Source organism: Kogia breviceps, chromosome 6 (genome assembly GCF_026419965.1).
Source record: "Kogia breviceps isolate mKogBre1 chromosome 6, mKogBre1 haplotype 1, whole genome shotgun sequence".
NCBI classification, from domain to species: domain Eukaryota; kingdom Metazoa; phylum Chordata; class Mammalia; order Artiodactyla; family Physeteridae; genus Kogia; species Kogia breviceps.
Window position 1 is genome coordinate 116,988,125 of NC_081315.1, and position 20,367 is coordinate 117,008,491.

Sequence of the window (20,367 nt, forward strand, 5' to 3'; positions counted from 1 at the left end):
TTAAGACAGCCTTAACCTTATGTAGAGCATAGTGTATATTCTGTGGAAAAATAAGTACTTAAGAGGGAAATTTCTGATTTTCTGAGCTACTCATATTAGTTCATATTACTAGGTTTGGCCATTTAATGAACCAAAAAGATGATGAATCCTATGCTTGCTGCTCTTATTTTTATGGCTTCACAAAAAAGGAAGTGATTTAGAAGCGGCCAAAAATGATGTGAACCCAAGTGCTGAGTAGTGCCAGAGCGTGGATAAAGCAAGCCTTTCACATCTCTCTCCATGTAAAGTGTGCCAATGACTGGATTAAAAAATCGTTATAGTATTAGATTACAGGGCAAATGTTAAAGAGCAAATGGTAATTCCAGCTCAAGAAGGTATTAAAAATTCTGAGAACAGGGGTTATGATGGTAAAAGGATAGTTTTCTCAGGTGAAGAAGAATATGATGACAGCCTCATCTTCCCAAGAACCACTTGACCTCAGCTGTGATGGAGCTAATGATCTGACAGGCTGAAAGTGGAGTATGGGAAGCTACTAAATAAATGACGCTACTGGGAGAGAAGGATTTTCTTTCCCTCACCAAGTGGGGTGAAAGTAGTTAAGCAAGAGGGTGAGTTTCACAGGATCTCCTCACAAACAGAGTTGATAAGATGAGAGGAAAATAAGTCTCTCCTCATCTTTTTGCAATCCTACATAGTTTTGCTGTAGGTTTGCCAATGAAGCAAAGCCTATCAAAAATGACCAAAGAAGCCACAGGTGTTAGAGAAAAAAATTTCAAAACGATGAGAGCATGTATACTTCCCTTTGGCTCATTTTCACATCGGTAGAATTCCTTTAACCTTAGGTAGCATATGCACAGTCCTTTATAATTAGGTGCGCACTGTTACTGTGTAAAGGTTGGGTATTCTCTGAAAGGCACAGCACATACAGATCTCTTCCCTCCTTCAAGTTCTGCCATTGCTTTCCATTGTCTACTTCTAGTTCTGTTACATACTAGCTCTGTGTCCTTGGAAGTTACTTAACTTCTCTGAATTTTACTTTCCTCACTGGCGTCATTCACGATAATAATACACTATAGGGATATTATGAGGATTAAATAAAGTGATGTCGCCTATATGAAAGGGCTCATCACAGAGCCTTTGTACAAGAAGGTTCTCTATGAAGAATAATTTCCCTTCTCTGCTGAATACATACACAGTGACTATGGGTGGCCACATGTAGAGGCTAGAGCAAACTGATATCATCAAGGACACCAACGTAAATATAACCAGATCCTCCTAAATAAATCAAGACATCATCGAAGAAAAGAAAATTATGCTTACATTTTCTGCTTTCTCAGCTTTGCGACTAATATTGACAGGGTTCTACCATGTATTTGCATATTTGCCTAAGTAACTGAGTATAAACAGAAAAACAATCACAATTAAGAATAATTTTAAACAGTAGGAGGAAAAGAGTTTGAGACAAGCAAACCATTGTCAAGATGCACTGCCCCTTTCCATTCTGAAGGAAAGATTAAATAGGGAAGGTTCCAAATTACAGTGTTTGCCAGGAATTATTTTTACTCATCAGTTTAGGAAGAAATCAGCAGCAAACACTATTAAAAGATATTCTAGAGATGGGATCTTTTGCTTTTTAATACCCAAACACCTTTCAGTAATGTCAAATTCCAAAAATCTGTTCTAAATGGGAAAGGCTAGGCCAGGTAAAGTGAAAGGGACAGTGCTTCTTTTAGAAATAATTCTGTAAAGGCTACCTTTTGCCAACAGCCAGGCATGGGTAATCCATCTGGCCCCTATTTTAAAAAGAAGAATAAGAATTCCTCAGGTTCCACGAAAGTGATCATACTTCATAATTAATATGCACAGAGGCTTAAAAATGAATATCTACCTGTTAGGTGGCTTTAGTCATAGGCATCTTTTACTAATACTCAACTCCCAAGATATTACCCAACATTAGTTAAAAGGAAGAAAATTCAATCCAAAGTGAGTACACATTTTTCAAATAAATAAAATACAGAAAGATTTATACTTAACTTTGAATAATAATTTGTAAAACCTAGTTGTCTACTTAGTTATATCTTTAGATAATAAATCTGTACTAGTTCTCTTAATTTCATTAAAATGCATTTTATAATTATCTTTATTCAATAAATGGAAATAACTTCTCTTCCTGGTCACTATGTTCTATGGTTGAATGCATGATAATGATGAGTCATCAGTGATGAACCATTTCTATCTGAAGTTTATAGCTCTTCCTATGGAGTATCTTTCAACTTTTCTATATTGAAAAAGTAAAACATTAAATTGATAAAGATAAAACATTGATATTTATAAAACATTGATAAAAAATTGATAAAGTAAAACATTAAATTGATTGAATTAAAAGAGAGGCAGCCAGTCTACATCTTTATAGTAAAATGTTATCCATAGTCTTTCTCAATTTTTAAATTAAAATTCTTCAGAAGCCAATTATCAAATTCTGAATAAACAAGGGATTCTTAAACGTTGCAAAATTTTTTTTCACTTAAAGGGTAAGCACTCTTCAGATACAAATGATATAAATAAGGCAGGAAGAGTTGATATATTATGAAGCATGCTTGTGTTTTCCCCCAACAAAATGATTGTAAAATATTATTTATTGTCAATACCAAGCAAACAAAAGACTGGGCATATCATAGTGACATTTTCTAATTGCAATTATTGACTAAATAAAATTTTCTTCTACAATACAGTCTCTTAAAAGACTTGAGAAACAAATTTATCTTTAAAGAATCATGCTTAGTATTTAAGAATAATATAAGAACATGCAGACCAAGTATAACCATCAACACAGTCATAAAAAATTTTCCTTTACACCTCAGAAAATTTGCATACACTTTCTTTTTAAATGTAAAAAAAAAAAACCACATCTTGAAATAACTTGATAAGATATTTGGGAAAAAAAATCGGTAATGCCAGATTGGTACAAGGAGAAGGATCACCCGGTAGAATTTTAGATTTTAGTATAAGGATTTTGACATGCCAATGGAGGTAGGGGAGATCTGTCTACTTTAGGAAAGTGAGTTTCAAAAGGAGGGACCATTAAACTGAAAAGGTTATGTGACAAAGAAGAGGGTTTGGGCTGCAGACTATTATCTTTAGAAGCTCAGAGAAGTTTGTTTTTCTCCCCTACGGTCTCTTAACAGCATTCCTTTGAATCGGTTAAGTCTTGACCACAGAAGCTCAACTATGTAGATTTGGTCTTATTTACAGCCTGACAGAAATTTAGTGAAAGAGGCAAAAATGCCTTTATTTCTTTTAAGGGAAAAAAAAAAAAGATAACTTTAGTGGTAAAAGCCAAAGTCATAGCCTAGTTGTACCTTTACATAGAAGATTTTTACGCACTTTTAATGTCATCTTGAAATGGTTATTAGATAAATTGAGACTCCCCAGAACACAGACGTGCCGGCCGCGTCAGTTGTGAGCACCATGTCAGGAGGTTAATTTGCAGTCACTGATTGAAATGCGTGCATGCTCTTTTCACTCTGCAGAGTCACTGAAGGAGCTATTCATGCATATGCATGTAGTGTGTTTATCATGTAAAGCTTGCGCCAGAAGTGCCACTTTACACTGAGAGAGATGAATATGTAATAAACAAAGGAATTGCATGCAGGGTGGTAGGAAAGAGCAATACTGTACCAATTGGCAAGGGGCATCCAGCCCATCCAGGCCAGGCTGGCCTGGCTCCCCTTTTTCCCCCTTAACGCCACGGAATCCCTGTTTGTAAAGATTAACTCATAATGTTACTAAACAGAAGAAATCACTTAAGCACAATTTCTGCTAATGAAATAACCACAATAACAAAAGGCTGGGAGAGGAGCAACTCTGAAGGCAAAGGTAACATCCAGTGACGCTGGACAAAATAAAACAGCTTGATGTGGTCCTACAACTAGGGCTTGTCTGGGAACGGGGACCTGCTCCTCCGATCCCGCATTCATGCCCCGGAGGCATGTCAGTACTTGAGTGTTGAGAAACCAGGCATAGCTGGTGGCCAGAGACAAGGGGTGGAACAAACACACTGACAACCTGATATGGATGTTTCTGGGACCTTAAAGTCTACGTTAAAAGACGCCAATCAGAACCCCCGCTGGTGCGGTCCCTCCAGTTTGCTCCTCTCCCAGCTTCGCCTCCGCATGTGACATCTGGAGACGGTTTCATGAGTCAGACATACCAACGGGCAGGGTGCATCTAATCCAGGAGCACCCTGTTCTCCTTTCTCCCCTTTAGGCCCCTTTTTGCCTTTCTTTCCCTTTTCCCCCTGTGGATACAAGGGTTTAAATAAGACAGGTTTTATTTGGGGGAGGGGGGGAGTAACGGTGATTCAAAAGATGGTTTAGCCAATAAAAGTCTGGAAGGGCATTTACCACTGTTTTCTGGTTTAGGTAAGGCATGATATTATGAAAAAATAACAGACTTCCAGAGTGGCAATGGATTCTGGGCAGTGATGTACAGGATTTTATTAAAAAGATTCAACAAGATGAAAGAACTTGAAGGCTGACACATCAGAAAGAAGGATCAGTGCTGACTTAGACCCCAGTGCCGTGGTCCTTGTGAATGAGGTGTTCCCGCCACCGCTTTGGTGAAGATGAGAGATACCAACTGTATTGAATCCAGCCAGTGGCAGTGAAGTTCAGAGGAATAATGGAGACTTCACCCAATTTTCAGTACCTGCCAACTTGCTTTTTTTCTAATCCTATAACAGATGAAAGCTACATTGAGCCAGAGGAGACGGGAAAAAATCTGGGCAGCGTCTATCTTTTTGAAATGAATCCAGCTTTCTGACATTATTTTTTGTAGTTAGTTCTCATTTAAACATATTCAGTGTGTTAAAAATATACTCTTTCTTTTAACATTCTTTTTAAGGAAACGAAAAGCAAATACTTTCCTTAGTAAGTCAGATAAACAAATTTTAAAAGTGCTAAGATTTCTCAGCAATGCCACTTGGAGAAACAGACTTGTTTATAAACTCAAAGATGTTCTTTAATTCACTGCTGTTGGTCTCATGCCAGGTGTTCACAATGGTAAATGGGTTTCCAGCTTGCTCAGAAGGTAACAAAAGCCAAAAAAACAAAAAAAAATTCTGTTCAAGAGAGGAAAAGCAGTTTGGATTCAGTTGAGCTAATGCTAAAAATGAGGTAGGCAGGATAATTACATAGTGGGAATGTAGCCATGGAAATTAGTATTTAAGAATCAAGGTAAAGGTTGTGGAAATCTGCATGGATCATAGGGATGGAGGAATTAAGGAAAGGAGGCAAAAGGAGGAGAAGTAAGGAATGCACCTCAGCTGTTTCACATTAACATAAATATCTCTGCATATTTATAGACAAGAAGCTGGTGCAGTACAGAATACAAAATACTATGCAATACATATTTAAATAGTGTATTCATTCTGCAAGCAGGATGGCAGATACAATAAGTCTGAATAATTTCAGAAGCGAAACAACATGAATATTCAAAGACATATACATAACAGATATAGACGAGATATGCACTCAAATTAATGCATTCTTTCTGTGTGAGTGAAAGATCCACATTTATCTCCTGTGTGCCAAAAACACTGCATCAGAAGGCTCAGAATCAAAGCCATTTGGGTTTCTCTAATATCGGGGAAAGAGAGAACTTCTGTGTGGCTTAGTTGATCATGATCAAAAACAAAGACCCGAGATGCCAGGGTGAAGTGAAATGAGAGCAGGTGTGATAGGAAGTAAGATGGGAGGATCTTTCGGGAGTAAATTGCTCACTTGTGCAAGATGAATCAACATTCTTCCTCAGCAAGTAACATCATTGCCGTGAGGTAAAATTGATTTAAACTTATTTGGGAGGGAGTGGACTCTTCTTCACATAGGTGTGACTGACACCAGATGTGTTGGGTATTATTAATTTTGGATTCAATTCATTTTTTGATTGGTTAATCAACTCAGATTAATCACTCAACGGCAAGTGTTGTCATAGGAATGTTGACTTTAACAGGCTCTGGGAATCGTTTTTCAGTAATATTCTAGTGAACCTCAAGCTTTATGGAAAATGGACACTCTTTTACAGAGGATAATGTGTCAGTGTTATTAGTAATCATCATAGTTTTGTAACTATCTGTCTTTGTGGGTATGAACACGTAAGGGCTCTTGCTAATTTTTGTCTCCCATGTCAAAGAATGATATACAAAAAGTATTCACATTTGTATCTAATTTCCCTAAATATAAAACTTCTAATTATGGAATCTGAAATATGGAAAGATTTTTGTATGGGTGATTAACATTATTCTGAGGATTAAATTTGTAGCTTTAGGTTTTCGTAAGTTACAATACCAGTAATTTCTTCTTTGTTTAAAAGATCATTAGAATGAATATCTTCATAATGGTGACATACTTTTGAGTGAATAAGGTTTTTGACTCATACAACCCATTCGGTAAATATAAAATAAATGCCTATAATCTTGAAGGCACACAGAGACACCTTGGGCTAAAAGACTGCAAGTACAATTTATCTCAAAACATGTATATTTTACAGTTAGAATTTACAATTCAGGATAAAAGAACTTTTTTTAATGCTTCAGTTTCCTTGTCTATGAAATGGGGACAATAATAGCACCAAACTTAGGGTGTTGTTATGAGGATTAAAAGACTTCTCTTATGTGAGGCTCTTGGAAAAACATAATAAGTGTTCAATAAATGTGACAATGATGTGACAGTGATGATGGTGGTGCTTTCATATAACCACTCACATGAGCTTTCCTAGCAATGGGAAGCTAAGTAATGTTTAATGCCCAAAGAATATACAGCAGGCTTAATATCCTCTTTTTTTTTGGCCACTCTCATTTGGCCTTGCTTTTCAGCAGCTATGAACTTCACTGTTAAAGAGAATTTATAGGGTTTTGAAAATAGTGTGGTAAGTAGAGTAGGACATAAATTAATCTGAGAAATAGAATTGGTTTAAATCTGAATTATGAAGGTACCATTTCAGCCACTTTAAAATTTTCATTATTCTTTTGAGGTGCTGAGGTTTAAAAAAATTTTTTCCCTTTTTCACCTGTGTCCAATATAAAAAAAACTATTTTTTAAAGAAGAAAAAAGTGGTTAAAAAAATCCATAATCCACATTTTGCTTCCAGACATAAAACCATTTTGCTTGATATTGGGTCCTTATCCCCTGGAGCTGACAGTCTTGAGATAGGACCTAAACATCAATCTCATAAAATACACCAATATCTTCACTTAAAAATATCTACAGCGTCCAAAGGCAACAAGTCCTGGTCCCTGCATAAGGGAGTCACTGGGTTTATCGGCATACTGCTTGCCTTCTACTTTCCAATCAAAAAAAAAAAAAAAATCAAGATACAGGACATATCTTCTGGGAATGTTGTGAAGATGAATGAGATGCTGAATTTACAGGGTTAGCTGAGCTCTGCCAGAAGACTGTTGCAGATTTGTGCTATTTAATTTTACTTAATGTCATAAATGCCTCCCCCACCCCCATTTTCAAAAACCCCTGAAAACTTCATCTTTCAATTAATTGGTGTCAGGTAGTCCAAAGATTGTAGCCCAGATATCTGGGGATTATAATTCTTTTCTTCTGTGCTAACAGTGCCCTTATTTCTTGCAGTGTAGCCTTCTTTATTCCTCTGTGAAGATCTGGTTCCTCAGATCAAACATCAGAGTGTTTTTGGAGCACAGGATGGAGAAAGATTAGACGTATGAAAGAACCACACAAGTTGAACAGCAAAGCAGACAGAAGAAGAAAAATCAAACAGGCACATGCTAGGCTGGAGAGGTCACCTTTTCCCCCTTTTCTCCTAGATCACCCTTCTCGCCTCGTGGACCAGGGAAACCCTATAGGATAAAAAGCAAACCAAAAAGATCTATTGGTATAACTGTGGCAACACCATATTGAAAAAAACCTTAAGAATTCATGTTTCTGAACGCAAATATAAAGAAACATGGCATGCCCCCAAATCTCAAAACTTAGATGGGTAAAGTGGCACTTAGAAATAACAGTTTCCTGACATCTCAAGTATCTGTAAACAAAAGGTTTCTTGCTTTTTCTCCAAAGAAATGTATAGTGGAGAGAATATCAGGATCCTAGTTTGAATCCTGGCAAGTTCTCTGATTTGTGGGACTGTGGGCAAACTTACTTCACCATTTTAGTCCTTTGACCATAAAACAAGGTTAATACCTATTAATACTACACATCTGCTGGTGTGAGCATTAAATGTGATGATATATAAAGTGCCAGAATGATATCTGCACACAAATGGTGCCCAATGAAGAGTAACTACTATTACTTTTTGCTACTGCTATTATTCACATAATACAGGACGAACAGTAATCATTTTAGGAGGGACTGACTTTTGACATTCTCTATTTTTATAGAATTATGTTACTATAAGATATATAGAGACTTTATGCTAAAAAGCAAAATACTGCATAATAGCTTTGAGAATAAACATGTCATTCCCTAAGGGTAGCATGTGAAAGATACTTCGATTTTATGCATATTTTAAAATAAGTAATTTAACCATTCATGTTGAGTGTCTCTAATTTGGGAAAGTATTTTGAAGTGCCTCTATCAACTGTCAGTTATTAATTTCATACTAGATAATTATGCTTTTTGCTTTTATGTCTATCTCATGCCAACCCTAGTGGTTTATTTCATATTGCTGTCTACACGCACAGCAATATATGCCGGACACATAATTATGTGCACAGAAAAAAAGTAGAAGTATTCTTGCTGTTACTGATGATGGAGACCATCAGCATCTATTATAATGGGAAGATGTTCATTGTAGGTGTTACTTACATCAAGACCAGGCTCTCCATCTTTCCCCTGCCAAAGAATCATAGTAGCTACATTAGTGTTCCTAAGTTTCACAAATAGGTTATTATTCTATTGAAGGCTGCCTGGACATGCAACACTACTATAAAAACAACTAATTCAGAAATGTGAAAAAGATTCTCTATTGATTAGTAACACAAATTTCTTTCGCTAAATCAAGTGAAGTGACTGTTAATGTTGCAGGGAAGGGTCATGAAAATGTTTTATTATATATCAGGTTAAATAGTCTGATATTTTGCTGAAGTTTAATGCTTGGTATTCAAGGTATCAATCTAAGAGTAAGTCAAAAGCAAAAATACTGTGTAGTTGATTTAAAAACACACCAGCACTAACAGAATAAGCAAATCTATGCTACTTTAGTTTGACAACTTAGTAGTTAGCTCATAAGTGTGTAAAGAATGTGAAAACTGTTTATTGTTAAATACAATTTTAATTTGGCTAGATGTACACCTTGTCTATAAATATTGCGGGTGTGAAGATCACAGCTTAAAGACTGTTTGTAAATTAATGACCCCCTATTATAGAAGGAATATAATACAGCTGTGCAAGGATGATTGGTTCAGCCAAGTAGAGCAGATTTTCAGGGCATTGAAAATCACACAACAAATCCACCCCAAAGTTGCTGAGAAGTTGCTTTGATTCCACCAATTAGATTTTGAAATCGATTTCAAAATCAGCATCTCTTTTAGCACTCAAGTAATCATGGTTTGAGCTTATCATTTCAATTCCTCAAAACTAGAAAGTACAAGGTACGTGGAAAATACATAGGGGTTAAAAACCTTGAAACAACATTATATGCTTCTACTGTAGTCCTACCCTACCCCATCAAACCATTTACAATTATCCCAAAGAGAATAAATATTCTGAAGCAAACCCGAGGCCCTCAATTTGAAGTGGGTGTAACTGAGAATTTTCAGAAGATATTTTTATCTTATTTTATTTTTTTTCGGTACGCAGGCCTCTTACTGTTGTGGCCTCTCCCGTTGCGGAGCACAGGCGCCGGACGCGCAGGCTCAGCGGCCATGGCTCACGGGCCCAGTTGCTCGGCATGTGGGATCTTCCCGGACCGGGGCACGAACCCGCGTCCCCTACATCGGCAGGCGGACTCTCAACCACTGCGCCACCAGGGAAGCCCGAATTTTGGAAGATAGAACACTATCAACCTTCTCTGTTCTGAAGATCACTTGTCATCACGGTAATTTAGAAAGGTCAGAAACATCAAAGCCATCGTAAACATCAATCTGAGAAATACCTTTTATTAGCAAGAGCAGTTTTTGTAAGTGATACATGAGAACAGATAAAGTCTGAAGAGAGTTTTTAAAATTAAGCTTCCACACCCACTTCTGGTACAATGACCTCCCAAGGAAGGGCCGATTATGGGTTTGGTCAGGTGGCTCAGGGAGGGGTTATCTGACGGTCAAAAGCCCGCTGTCAGGTTAGCACTGTCCGTCTCATGGACAACCTCTGATCCTCTCAATCTGGTGAAGTGTGTGGGTGTCTGTACGTGAGTGTAAGAACACGACACAGATATGACTATGTCTGAAGTACACAGTTACATTGGCGTTGAAGAGAATTAGTGGATTGTTCTTTGCTCCTCTAATGGGATTAGTCTACCCACGAGGGGAGGGTTAACCACGCCAGGGACAGGTCATCCATACATGCTGAAGGGAAACACCATCGCGAGACGAGAGAACTCACGGGAAGACCATACGGTCCTCGAGGTCCCGGCTCTCCCATTGCTCCTTTTTCACCCTATAATGAAAGGTGAAAGTGCAAATCATAAGCAGACACCTATATTCACACACTTTCCCTGATGGCCTGTGGCTAAAGCCTCATTCTATCAAAATTCCAAAGAGTCAGGCTCTTTCAGGGCCGCTGCCAGTGATACAGCAAAAGAAATCCATATTAGCATATTTTACAGAATCACCTTTGAAAGAAGGACTGTCTGCCCAGCGGTGCAAAAGGACTTGCATATCTAGGGTGTGTGGTGCTTGGGTTTCTTTGGCCTTACTGTGAAATGTTTATTTGTTACTAATTATTTTAAGTCACCACTTTTTCAAAAATGTAATAAGAAAATTCTTTTTCCCCCTACCAAATGTCTCTTCAGCGAGCCCTTCACCCTTGACTGCCCCTGCCCTTAACTGAGCTGTATTTTACTGCACGGTGCTCATACACCAGGAGACAGACCCACGTTATAACTTGTCTATTCTCTGCTGAGCCCCTCGCTAGAATCTGCACATTAGGGTGCCAGGGCCCTGGCCTTTTCCTCTACTGCATGCCCACAGCTTATAATAGTGTCCAGCATGCAGAATTCATGAGTCAAGTCAAATCAATAAAATCATGTATGTTTTGCTTCCTTTCGGAAAAAGAGGGTTTAAAAACTTTTATGTTTTCTACTCAGTGCCTGATAAGGTAGGAATTTACTACCTCATCACTCTCTCTTCATGTACCTATTTAAGTAGCAGAGCTTGTCTCGGCTTAAATGATAATCTATTTTAAAAATTTATTTTATTATATAGCATATTCTTATTAGTTATCTATTTTATACATATTAGCGTATATATGTCAATCTCAATCGCCCAATTAATCACACCACCATCACCACCTCAACCACTGTCCCCCCTTGGTGTCCATATGTTTGTTCTCTATATCTGCGTCTCTATTTCTGCCCTGCAAACCGGTTCATCTGTACCAGTTTTCTAGGTTTCACATATATGCGTTAATATATGATATTTGTTTTTGTCTTTCTGACTTCACTCTGTATGACAGTCTCTAGACCCATCCACGTGTCTACAAATGACCCAATTTCATTCCTTTTTATGGCTGAGTAATATTCCATGGTATATATGTACCACATCTTCTTTATCCATTCGTCTGTCGATGGGCATTTAGGTTGCTTCCATGTCCTGGCTATTGTAAATAGTGCTGCAATGAACATTGGGTGCATGTGTCTTTTTGAATTATGGCTTTCTCAGGGTATATGCCCAGTAGTGGGATTGCTGGATCATATGGTAATTCTATTTTTAGTTTTTTAAGGAACCTCCATACTGTTCTCCATAGTGGCTGGCTGTATCAATTTACATTCCCACCAACAGTGCAAGAGGGTTCCCTTTTCTCCACACCCTCTCCAGCATTTGTTGTTTGTAGATTTTCTGATGATGCCCATTCTAACTGGTGTGAAGTGATACCTCATTGGAGTTTTGATTTGCATTTCTCTAATAATTAGTGATGTTGAGCAGCTTTTCATGTGCTTCTTCGCCATCTGTATGTCTTCTTTGGAGAAAGGTCTATTTAGGTCCTCTGCCCATTTTTGGATTGCGTTGTTTGTTTTTTTAATATTGAGCTGCATGAGCTGTTTATATAGTTTGGAGATTAATCCTTTGTTGGTTGATTCATTAAACACGATCATCTTGAATGCTTATAAAAAATAAGTAATTGGAGGTGTCCCCAGGAATATGAAATTGTGATAATAAAAAAAGAGATGTCTGCATTTCAAGCAGTGTTTTCTTCTGCTGCCATCTCCAAAATTAAACTGTCAGTATTTAATATGGAAACTTCAGGAGAATGATGATGTTTATGTGAGGGGCCAAAAGAAAATGTTACCTTCTTTTATTACACCCCTGAAGAAGTTTAAGGGTAGCAAATCTCTTCCAGGGGTAAAACGTCAAGTTCAGCTGATAACCGTGCATGCAGATCCAAGTATTATTCTGTGTTTCTCTACACTCCAAATTCCCATGTGAGCAAATTTCAAGTCACTGTCAACATTCTTCTTTAATGTAAACTTAGGGGTTGTTGGTGCTAATTAGCACTGTCACTTAGAGGCACATATAGTATAGGGAGATTTGGGGGAATAAATATGATAAAAGCTTATTGCACTTTTACTCATTATTACTTTATGTTTATTACTGAAAGAGCAGGAATTGCATTCAGTAAAGTGGCCAGGCTTTGAAATGAAACAGATTTAAATTTGAATTCCAGTTCTGGCACTGACTGGTTGGGTGACCTTGGGTAACTTCCTTAACCTTTCTGTGCCTGTGTTTCATTGGCTGTAAAATAAGAAGAGTAATACATATTCTGCAAGAATTTTTCTGAAGAATAAGTGTGATTATAAAATATGAAACTATATGTTGCCAAATAATATGTCCATAAAAAGAAGCTCTCATTATTATCGTACAGTTAGAGGTCTTGTTTTTAATGAAAGGGGCTTGGCAACTCAAAGAGCACTCATTCAAAATAAAGTTCTTTCAGTTTGATCTGTCAGTGTTATTTATGATCTTTTAAGTGTGTGCGTGCGTGCGTGTGTAAATGGGAGGTGGGGATTTAGAAGGAAGGTTCGTGTAACCTGGAGTTGGTCTAATTCGTAAAAACTCAATGGATTAGAGTAGCTCTGGTTTGAAATATCTCCACAGATTATTTTGATATACCTACTCCCTTCTTCCTCCTCTGACTGAGTACTTCAGCTTTATTTTGTTTTTAAAATGAATATGCTGTGGCTGATTTGAATTCAGTTGTCACTGAAGCTGTGGAGCTCCTCTTGCAGAATTGCTCACCCCCCAATACTTACTTTAAGCTAATAATGACAATTCCATCTCACTCCCAGTGACTGCTTCAGAAGTGGACATATGACCCAATCCTGGTCAATGAAGTGTCAGGGGAAGGGGCTGGGAAGCTTTGGGGACGGTTTCCTCACAGCTAAGGAGGATACAGGAGAAGACAGTCCCTATGTTTGCTCTCTGCTGATGCCTCGCCAGAGGGGGGTTCTGGAACTGGTGCAACCAGCTTGCCTGTGGTCAGAAGACAAAGCCAGCTCTTGGAAAGGGCACAGAAGCAAAGCCTAGAGTTCCTCCTTTGACTATTTTGCCACACAGACCTATACATTTCTTTATTGTTTAAGCCATTTTGAGTTGGGGTTCTGTCACTTGGAACCAAAAGCAGCTTAATGGTTTCAGCTTGAAAACTTTTAGGAATGAAATATTAACACAGGGCCTTGAACGTGCAACTTCTTTTCCGGGATTAATTCATTCCAAAAGAACTTTGAACGTCTCAAATTTAACACACTCTACGGAGTTCCTTAGGGGTTACAAGGCCAAGATGAAGAAATCAGCTGAAGGTAGGACGTTCAGGTGCTCTGAAGAGCTGCCTACTAATGCTGCCAGTCATGTATTTGACAATTCTTGAGTAACACTGTCTGTCAAATGCCTGGTTTCTTTTAGGCTGGTCTCATTTCATTCAGGATCTTTAATTTGCATGTCTACGCTGAGGAATTATTCTAGAACGAACCCCTTTCTTGATTCCTGCCTCTTTAAAATTTGAAACTTTTTCAAGAGAGTCCAGATGGCACCTCCATCAATTAACTTTGAGAATCACACTCCAGTTTAGCACTTAGGGAGAGGGGCCCTTGGAGAGAGTACTGATATCTGATCCAGTTAAGATAGTTAACATGCTGACTAAATACAAGTGTAACACTTTACACTGCACACCATTTGACTTAAACTATGCCTTCACAAATTCTTAGCCATTTCATTTGCTCTCCTGGTGAATTCTACCCCGGCGCTGAGACCTGATACTCTTATAACACTGTGGAGCTCTCGGAAGTAACAGCTGATTTACCAAACGGTAAACCCTCTTGAGTCCCAGGGCCTTCTGCCACCAGACTACTTGAGATTTGCTGCTCCATTTTTAGTCCATGTACTGGATTTCCTGATACAATGCTTGACTGCACCAGCAGCATGAGGCTCTTAGCTTTTAAATCTTTTTAATTAAGATGATCTTCGTTAAGTCTTTTGTTTGACCTTAGAAATAAATTCAGATGATTTATTTCCTTTAGGACTCACCTCTTCCTAGAAGGATTCTTGGGTAAAGCCAGCCTTCCTCATCGCTAAATGCACAGCATGTACTATTTGTATTCACTTAGGCCTCATTATCTAGTTATTCCTTGCAGATATTTTTTTCCTCTGCAATTAGATTGTAAACTCTTCTAGATCATGGAAAATAGCTGCTTCCTTCACAGTACTGAGTAAGTATATACAGTGTATTAATAAAAGGTTATAGGATGATGAAACAATTATTATTGTGCAATTCATTAGAACAATTAGCAAAACAGACTTCATAAATGGGAGGAGAGCGTTTTCATTCCACACTAGGAGTACATTGTGTTTTGTACATCTTAATGTGATACTTACTGAATAAGTGAATTCACTTTATAGGACATGGAATTATGAGTTGGGGATGTATGCCAAAGAAATCACTATGTGGCCCTCTATTTTAAAGAGAATTATCCCAGACTGATGAAACTCTATCTAGTTTTAAAAGACCACAAAGTTGCACAATGAATCATTCCAACATTTTGAAGTCCTCACCATTAGGATACTTTTTTTACATCCTATCCTGGATGGTGGAGAAATTGATGACACAATTCTACTCAGATACAAAAAACCTTCTAAATTTTTCAGGGTGAGGAAAAGAAAAAGCAGAAGAAAAACAGAGAAAGAGGGAGAGAAGTTCCAGACAGATGACCAGCTGCTGATGCTGTGGTACATTTTTGTGTGTCAGATGTTTATCTTCCACTCTGAGTGTCTTTTTTCCCCCCAAAGATATGGAAACATGGCTTAGCAAGAGAGAGGTTAGTGGAAGGTTTTTGTTTTATAATGCACTAAAATTATTTCCTTATGGTTAAAGAAAGGCTATTCTTTTGCTAAAAAAGAGGAGCATGTGTAACTGTGCAGAGAATCCTTAGGCTTTGTAAGTTCCCTTTAGAAAAGTTATAACTTATTCTGAATGAATAGAGTAGCTTAATATAAAAGATTATCGACCAGAATATATAGTCCTGGAAATTTTAGACCTATTGACATCAACTTTCTGGATTAAGGCCAAATGAAAACATCTTCCTTAGGGGTCAAGAAGGAATGGTCTGAGCTATTTTCTTTAGCTATGAAAATGTATGCATTGTTGGTTTTTTTTTTTTTTTTTTGGTTAAGGCAGGCATATTCTAATACTCTGTCGTTCTCTCAGCATGAGGACTCTGAATAGAACTTAAGATGGCCCTTTATTTCTTCTGGGAAATGAACAGCTCAGATCAACTAAAATGGAAAAGGCACACTGTGTTTTCCTTAGGTCACAGCTTAATAACCTCAGGAGCAACTTACTCTTTCTCCTTTGGGACCTGCAGGGCCATGGGGTCCCATAGGGCCATCTGTACCCTAAAAAAAGATAAAAATAATATAATATGAGACATATCCCAAGGGCTGTAAGAAAAGCAGTTATAATCTATCCTGGACTTTTCCTGGGTGAATGATGCCTTAGAATGTCAGTAAGACAACACGTCTCCTTTCAAACTGCTTTATGCTTGATTCTTTCAGGCCAACAGTTTTCAAGAAGCTCATGCAAAAGGGATGAATTATATAACTGCATATTTCAAAGAAAGGCTCACACAAAATACTGTCTATCACATTTAATTATATATTTCCTCCCTGACTAAATGGAACATCTTCACTTTGCCCCCAAAATCTTAAGAAAAAATTAATTGTTTTTGCTTTACATCACCTCTTCTTCACATCCATTCTCTGCCCCTACAGTTACCCTACCCCTCTTGGCCAACAAATGCTCTGAAGTCTTGTTTTCAGCTGTTTAAGAGGCTCGAATAGTTACACAAGTAAAAAAAAAAAAAAAAAACTTAAATGAGAACAGTGTTTAACTTTTCAAACTTTCTTCAGTTCTGTTGGAAGCAGCAGGGGGCTTAGGAGGAAGGAATTATTCTTATAAGTTCTGCTGCAGTGGCTCAAGTCACTGGGCCTATAAGGCACAAATCAGGCAGCTGGATTATTTAATGGCATAATTGCCCTCTGGCCTCCTGGTTCAGGATTAGTATTTCTGTGGCAGATGAGATAATATTTGGATGAATATAGGAACACCGAGGTCCAGTGAAAATAATGACTGCCTGAAACAGGTTTTAAGAATTGAAGAGCTTGGAATTCTTTTTGATTCTTAAAAATGTAGCAAGGACTTCAGGTATATTTGCTCATTTTCAGGAAGCGTATGCTTAGATTTGCAATGAATTTATTATGATATTTGCAAACAGAAACTATTCTAGCACAATTTTTTTAGTACTCCTATTTCTGTTATACTATTCTTGTTTATTCTATGAGTCTTGTGATATGAAATAATTCAGGGTTTTAAACTCATTCTAATGTTGGTGAATTATCAACATCAGCTTGATCTTTTTCTTACTGCCTGAACTCAAAGTTCATCTTCAGAAGACTTCTAAATATTGAGGACCTGTAGCTGAAATTTAAGAGATGGAGCTGTTAAGAACCATAGAAAAGAGACAAAATGACAGAAGACAGACAAGTCATTTCAATGAACAGAGATTTGAAAGTTAGTTCCAAAGAAGAAGTTACATTTCTAATATGGACATAAACATAAAAGGAAAAGCAAGTTAAAATAAATTCACATGATTTTGATTCCTTCAGAGGGCCCCTCCCATGGAATTGCAGGAAGTGTTCATTGGTTATGGAAAAATCTGTCTGGGGTTCTACGACAACGAAGCCAATTAGATAGGTCATTCTTCCCACGTCACAAGTTATCCAGTCTTGAACCCAGGCTTCAGAAAGATGTTCTGCGGTTTAGGCTGTACGACAAACAAGGCTGCAACCCAGGCTTTGTCTACCTTTCCCTTTTCTGCCACTGTCTTTGTCCACTTTCTTCTGCTCCAGTCCCATGTACCCCTCATCATTTGATGGGAGTCTGTCCTGAAGCATAAAACGCCTAGCCACAAAGCATGTTGGAGCAAGTTGAGGTGCTGACTCACCCGGGATCCTGGCTTTCCGTCTAAGCCAGATGCTCCCTGTGTGATTTGGTTGGTAGCAGGGTTGGTGGGTGTAACACGAATGACAAGAACAGAGATTAGTATGAGGTACTGATGAACAAATGTAACACTTCAAACAACATAATACGCAGTCACAGGGTTCTGGGATGAATATCACTTTGCTACAAATTGTTAGTTGAAAAAAAAAAAAATGTGACAATAAACACCCCACAGATGATGGCATTTTTATGACATTTCCATTTGATAAATTCTTACTTAGAAATCAAGTGAATGAGGTTTATAAAGTGGGCTTTAAAATAGTTGCCAGTAACAGTCTGGGTTGCTAATTTCCATATGAAATTAATTTTCTAAAGACTGTGCCATTCACAATATATTTCTTTCGGTTCTGAAAAAAAAATAATGGCCAATCTTCTAGGATAGGGCTCGTTATAATAATCAATCAAGTTAGAATTTCAGAGAAGAAAACAGCTCTAGTTTTATTTGTTAAAATAGCATTGATGAATAACAAATGCAGAATTTTAACATGTCAGGGTGACTCTGGATGTTACACAGATGATACTCAGTTTTCTGGATTGTTCTTACTGTGTTCACATTAGTGACCACTAGAGGGACTTCTAGGAACAAGAAAAAGCCAGAAAAATTTCATGAGTCCAAAAAGAAATAACTGTCCCAAACAACATTGTTCCTCAGCTCACTTCAAGTAATCGAGCATCAAAGTCTGAATGGGAAATGCTTTAAAAATTGAATGTTGTTCTCAGGCAATGCATGCTTTTCTTTCCCTTCAACTCTAGGCTATGCATAACGTATGACCAAAAGATGACATTTTCAATGCTTGTTTCAATTATAAGCTCAATTACTTTTTTGGTATGGCTTTTGTATCTCAAAACTCAAATGTTTATTTATAGTCCTTTAAAAATGTTGATTTGATCAAGGAGTATTTAAGAAAGACAATGCACTACTTCTATACATCTCTTGGCAAGGTTGCAGGACTATTTCCCCATTTTATGCTTCAGATGTAGTTAATGATACAAAATGGAAGAAAAAAAATTTATTGCAGCTGCAAACTCTACAATTGATGCTATACCATATATTTTGGGGGGTACTTTTCATTTTTTATTTTACAATTCCTTCTGTACAATCCTATTGTGAGTCAGATTATAACTGCAAAATTCAATTTACTTAGCAATGATTAAAATTTAAAAAAAATATGTGTGTTATCATTTGCTTAATGCTAGCATATGTAGAGCTTTTGGCTAAATGTTACATAAAAATGAACACTAGTCCTAGATTTGAAATTAGGGCAAACTTTAAAGAAATCAAATTGAGGGTTTAAATAAAATAGAAATCCAAACTTTCTTTTGCTTTTTGATACTTTCTTCAGAGTCACCATTATTAAAATTTAAAAATAAATAGGGGGATGATAAAATTTTTCCACTGATTATATAATATTATATTTACCTGGAATGTGAATTAATGACTCACATATATTATACAGGTTTTAGGTTTTATACCTATGGCATTATCTAATTGGTGTGATTTAACCTATACTCTAATATAAGGCTTACATCATTCAATAAATGAATACATATTAAGCATCTACTAAGTGCCTGATCTATGTAAGGCATCGGCTATCAAGAGGAATAATTTAGTACTTAGAATACAGTACTTGTGGGCAAAATAAAATAAGTAGTCACCAATATTTTTATGGAGACGTGTATAAACTATTTTCTATTACCAATTTTATGTCATATTTTAATAATGTAATCTATAATGTTCTTTACTGACTTTTATCTGCATTCACTGAATAGACAGCATATAAAAAGCTTGAAACTAAAACTCATATTTAGGAATTCCCCGGCGGTCCAGTGGTTAGGACTCTGTGCTTCCACTGCAGGGGACACAGGTTCGATCCCTGGTCAGGGAGCTAAGATCCTGCATGCTGCACGGTGCAGCCAAAAAAAAAACCAAAAACCAAAAAACCCCTCATATTTAATAATCATTTAAAAATATCTTTTTAGTTGTTGTGGAAAGAAGACTAGCACAAAGTGCATGAAAGTTGGAAATCTCCTTTTCATTAAAAATAAACATCTCTAAATAACTGCAAAATACTTCTTCCATATTATCCATTATTGCCGCAAGAACCTCGTAAGAGGGCATTTCCAGCACAACATACAACACTTAGACCACAATATGATTGATTAATGTAAGGAGCCACGGCACTGACCTCACGCCTTCAACAATGGCCAATTGCATACCTGCCACCAACAGGGGGCTATGGTTTTTGGTATTGAAGAAGAAAAAATAAAAATTGAGGGAGGATTTGACACTACACTAAATAATAAAAACATTTGGGAGAAATTATGAAATAATCCGCATAATAATTTTTTAAAGGGGAGGGTGATGGGAGAAGAATTGTCAGCCTTAGAAGAGGAAGGTTGGCATGTATGTAATTGAACGACAGAACATTTATGGCATTTTTTTTTTATGGCATTGTTTTTTACAGGGTCTTCCTCTGACACAAGAGCAGACATCAGAGAAAACAAAACTGGGCCGAGCTCTGCGCGAACACAGTACGTTTTCCAGTTACAGAAATCTCAACCGTAAGATGGTCACTGAGTAAACCAGAGTTCTTACTTAGGGTAGAAAGAAAAGTCTGAGATTTGCACTGAAATGGAA

General features: G+C 37.3%; 1 protein-coding gene and 1 long non-coding RNA gene across 2 annotated transcripts in view; one reads left to right on the forward strand and one right to left on the reverse strand.

The window, feature by feature from the left end:
• COL25A1 (collagen type XXV alpha 1 chain) overlaps positions 1-20,367 on the reverse strand; it is a 463,430-nt gene that overhangs the window by 3,872 nt on the left and 439,191 nt on the right. The window contains exons 31-37 of the mRNA XM_067036470.1: positions 17,674-17,709; positions 16,013-16,066; positions 10,566-10,619; positions 8,832-8,858; positions 7,811-7,864; positions 3,679-3,756; positions 1,755-1,793 (exon numbers count right to left, since the gene is read on the reverse strand). Coding sequence (XP_066892571.1) covers positions 1,755-1,793; positions 3,679-3,756; positions 7,811-7,864; positions 8,832-8,858; positions 10,566-10,619; positions 16,013-16,066; positions 17,674-17,709 — 342 coding nt within the window. The remainder of the gene's footprint in view (positions 1-1,754; positions 1,794-3,678; positions 3,757-7,810; positions 7,865-8,831; positions 8,859-10,565; positions 10,620-16,012; positions 16,067-17,673; positions 17,710-20,367) is intronic.
• Positions 5,625-20,274, forward strand: LOC136794398 (uncharacterized). The gene is made up of 3 exons (XR_010841130.1): positions 5,625-5,833; positions 9,825-10,075; positions 20,195-20,274. It is a non-coding gene; the product is annotated as an uncharacterized lncRNA (long non-coding RNA).